This window comes from Macrosteles quadrilineatus, unplaced genomic scaffold, assembly GCF_028750875.1.
Source record: "Macrosteles quadrilineatus isolate MER2022 unplaced genomic scaffold, UCM_ALF_1.0 Scaffold_210__1_contigs__length_175684, whole genome shotgun sequence".
NCBI lineage: Eukaryota > Metazoa > Arthropoda > Insecta > Hemiptera > Cicadellidae > Macrosteles > Macrosteles quadrilineatus.
In genome coordinates, this window is record NW_026542803.1 from 28991 (window position 1) to 33482 (window position 4492).

At 41.4% G+C, this 4492-nt stretch overlaps 1 protein-coding gene across 1 annotated transcript; it reads left to right on the forward strand.

Annotated features, from left to right (window-relative positions):
- The first annotated feature begins 1288 nt into the window (after positions 1–1288).
- LOC128982348 (uncharacterized) lies at positions 1289–3904 on the forward strand. Its single transcript, XM_054401311.1, has 2 exons — positions 1289–3462; positions 3697–3904. Exons 1-2 carry the CDS (start codon positions 1289–1291, stop codon positions 3902–3904), a joined length of 2382 nt encoding a protein of 793 aa, XP_054257286.1.
- The last annotated feature ends 588 nt before the right edge of the window (positions 3905–4492 follow it).

Sequence of the window (4492 nt, forward strand, 5' to 3'; positions counted from 1 at the left end):
GTGCTATATTTAGCTGTGTGCGCGCGCAGGTCGTGTCCCCTCTAGATCTTGTGTCTCCGCGTCTCTTTTACTTTGCTCTAGGCGTTTGACGACGATGGATGTTAGTATGGCTGATAACGTATCTGATGAAGTAGTTGAACCCGTAAAAGTAGTTGAGCCTGTTAATTTGATTAGTACTGATCAAACTTATGTAAATAAATTTAGATTGTATGGGAGTAAAACTGTATTTAAATTCACCAATCCGCCTCCAGAGACTAATGAGATTGATTGGTTGAGACAGGGGTTTGCACAAATTGTAAATAGTATGAAAGAACAAGCTTTTGAAAATGATCAACTTGGGTTTACTTTGGAGAGTCTAAACTTGAAATCAAAAGCACCAGGCTATGTAAATTTTCGTCCGGCTACTGAAATTGATGAAAACGTTTTGTGGCAAATCTTTGGTGGTATTGTGCAATCAAACTCTGAATCCATAAAATCTACCGACACCTTTAAAGTGGAATGCACTAGAATTAACCTTCCTGTAGGTTCCGGAAGGGTAAGACCAGGGTTTTACAATACGTTTGATGAGGAATGCAAGGCAAGACGGGGAATTGTTGTTATAAATAATAAAGACAAATTGTGTCTTCCCCGTGCAATTGTAGTGGCTATGGCCAATGTAACTAAAGATCCTGACTATAATGCAGTTAGAAAGGATAGGGCAAATAGGCAAACAGTTAGGGCCCAGGAACTTGTGCGTCGAGCTAGGGTTGAAATGCCAGAGGGTGGAGCTGGGATCCCGGAACTTGAAAAATTTCAGGGGTTTTTAACAAACTACAAAATTGTCGTGTACAACTATGATAGCAAAGGTCGTGATGTCTACTTTGAGGGAAATTTAGAAAATGCAAAATTCACACTAAATTTACTGTTTCACGATGGTCACTACAATGTGATTAATAGTTTGACTGCTGCTTTTGTTTGTACATATTTTTGTGAAGCATGCCATGTACCCTATGATCACAAAGGAGCCCACCGCTGCTCAAACATCTGCTCACAGTGTCAGACCATCTCACCCCCTTGTGTAGAGGAAAATGGTGGTGTTCTGTGCCCTAAATGTAACATGACTTATAAAAATCAGGGATGTTTTATCGCGCATGAAGCTGACAAGTGTAAAAATGTAAAGAAATGTCTCGATTGTGGGAAACTGGTTTGGATTAGAGAACGGTCTAAGCCTCACAAATGTGGCGAAGTATATTGTAAACCGTGTGGTTCTTTTGAAGACCCTAACCACAAATGTTATATGAAGCCTGACATGAGAAAGCCAAAGTCAAAAGATTTTCTGTTTATTTTCTTTGACTTGGAAACCCGTCAAGATGAGTCCCTGCCCTCAGATCCCGAGTCTAAATTGCATCAAGTAAACTTGTGTGTGTCACAACAGTTTTGCTATCAGTGTATTGAGGCTAAATTTTGTATGGCTTGTAAAAATCGAACAAGAGTCTTTAAATCTGAACCAGTTACTCAGTTCATGGACTATGTGATGCAAGTTCGCAAAACTTTCAAAGATGTCTGTGTAATCGCACACAATGGGCAGGGCTTTGACTTCCAATTTTTGCTCAAGTATGTGCTAGAAGATACAAAGTTTACCCCGAAACTTGTAATGCGGGGAACTAAGGTAATTTTGATGGAGATTGACAATGTGAGGTTTGTTGATTCACTTAGTTATTTCCCTATGCCTCTTGCTGCACTACCTAAAGCATTTGACCTGCCTCCAGAAAAGAAGAAAGGCTATTTTCCCCACCTTTTCAACACCCTTGAGAATCAAAATTATGTGGGCCCTATGCCGGCAAAGGAGTTTTACTGTCCAGAATCTATGTTTGAAAAATCACACAAAGATTTTGAAAACTGGTATAATGATCAGGTTGCAAACCACGTTACATTTGACTTTAAGAAAGAAATCCTCGAGTACTGTATCTCGGATGTTGATATCTTGGCTCAAGCTTGTTTAAAGTTCCGTTCAATTTTTCTGGAAGAGTGTAATGTGGACCCGTTTCTCGAGGCTGTGACCATCGCCAGCGCATGCAATTTAGCTTTTCGCAGGAACTTTTTGAAGAAAAATACTATTGGCATCGTTCCTAAAAACGGTTATAGGCTTACAGACGCCCAATCGGCAATCGCGTTACAGTGGCTATCGTGGGAAGAGGAGAAACGTGGAGTTAGAATTGAACACGCTGGCCGTGGAAAAGAAGTTAAGATCAATGGAATGAAAGTTGATGGTTATGATGATCAAAATATTTACGAATTTCAAGGCTGCTACTTCCATGGCTGCCCCAAATGCTTTCCCTACGACCGTGAACTTGCTTTGAAAGAGGATCCCTCTGACTCACTTCACTTACGATATGAACGGACTAAAACTAAAATAGCAAAGTTGGGCGATAACGTCGTACAAATGTGGGAATGTGAATTTAGAAAGTTAAAAAAGACGGAAAACCTGAAACACCTAGAAAAGTTGCCGATCCTCAACAATTTACCTCTGAACCCGAGGCAAGCATTTTTTGGGGGCCGAACTGGCAATGCTAAAACCTATCACAAATGCGCTGAAGGGGAAACCATTGAATACGTGGATGTATGCTCTCTCTATCCCTGGGTATGTAAATATGGCAAGTACCCTGTAGGCCATCCATCGATCTATGTAGGTGATAGAGAGTGTAGGCAGAGAGGTCTTAATGTTGAGGGTCTATTGAAGTGTAAAGTACTCCCACCACGTGATCTTTACCATCCTGTGCTCCCGGCCAAAATGAATGACAAGTTAATGTTTGTTTTGTGCGCGACTTGTGGAGATGGTCAGATTCAAAGTGATTGTGACCATGAAAGTGGTGACAGAGCACTAATTGGGACCTGGACTATGGACGAAGTTCGTAAAGCTGTAGAAAAGGGTTATGTTGTACTCGACATGTATGAACTTTGGGAGTATAAGGTAGCCACATATGAAAACGGAGGATTGTTCACTGACTTTATAAATAAATTTTTAAAAATGAAACAGGAAGCATCCGGGTTCCCGGGCTGGTGTGAAACCGATGAGGACAAAAACAAGTACATTGACGATTATTTTAAAAAAGAGGGTGTCCAGCTGGAAAAAGATAAAATTGTAAAGAATGGTGGCTTGAGGTCTTTGGCTAAACTGATGTTGAACTCGTTTTGGGGAAAATTTGGTCAGCGTGAAAATCAGACCAAAGCTACAATTGTCAGAGACCCAAAAACACTTTTCAAAATGTTAACCAGTCCTGAAATTGATGTAAATAGAGTACAGATTGTCAATGACGAGGTTGTTGTTGTCAGCTGGGAGTACATTGATGAGGTTGGTGAGCCATTGCAAAATGTTAATGTTGTGGTGGCAGCTTACACTACTGCCCAAGCGAGATTGAAGCTCTATGAGCATCTAGATGCCTTGGGTGGTCAAGTGTTGTATTATGATACTGATTCTGTATTGTATGTATACAAGGGCGGTTTGTATAGAGTTCCCACGGGAGATTATCTAGGGGAAATGACCGATGAGTTGGCCGAGTATGGACCAGGTTCATATATAACAGAGTTTGTATCTGGAGGGCCAAAAACCTATGCATACCTCGTGTGGTCAACAAACAAACAAAAATTGATTCCCGTTTGTAAAGTAAAAGGGCTTACATTAAACATGAAAACTTCTAAAAAGATTGGATTTGACAGTTTGAAAGAGATGGTCCTTGGTGATGCTGCACAAACAATGGACATTGAGGAAAATAGAATCAGACGAACAAAGGATAGGAATATAGTTACAATCAGTGAGGTCAAACAGTTTAAAATTACGGGGCCAAAAAGGAAACATGGTAGCAATTATGATACACTTCCATATGGGTTTAAAATTCAAAAAACTCACCAAGATCTCAACTCCTGAATCACTATCACTATCACTGTCACTCAGCTCCTCCCAGTCCCCAATATCTACCTCGTTCCACCCGTTCCACCCTCCCGGGCCCCAATTGACCCCAAATTCCGAATCTGTGTCTGAATCGTTGTCTTCTTCACTCAAATTCAAAAATTCACATACTCTGCGATATAAATAATGTTGAACAAAATCACTAACGACCAGCATCAGAGAGATCATGTTGGACACTGAACACATGTTGCACATGTGTTGCGCTCCCCTCTCCACTATCACTACATACCTTTATGGTGGCATATTCTGTGTTTCTTGGTGGTAACGGTGGTGGCCTGAGATCCAAGGGTCGAAGTTCTTCGTAGATTGGCTCCACCGGTCTAAGAAATACCACCCTTGTCTTGACGATAAATGGCGACGGCTCGTCGCGCTTGATGGAGAATATCCAGCCGAAACACGATGCGAAACACATGGTGGCTAGGATCCAACTGGAGTGGGGCTATTTTTGAATGTGTTTGTACATTGAGGCGCTCAAATCTGGAGGGACTTGAGCTACTCCTTGTGCATGTGTGAATGCTGGTCACTGGCGCGGCTGACTAAAAAGCC

Coding starts and splice junctions, on each gene's coding strand:
- LOC128982348 (XM_054401311.1), top strand. CDS start 1,289: ATGAGAAAGCCAAAGTCAAAAGATTTTCTGTTTATTTTCTTTGACTTG. Junction 3,463..3,696: donor TATGATACTGATTCTGTATT/GTATGTATACAA, acceptor TGGATTTGACAG/TTTGAAAGAGATGGTCCTTG.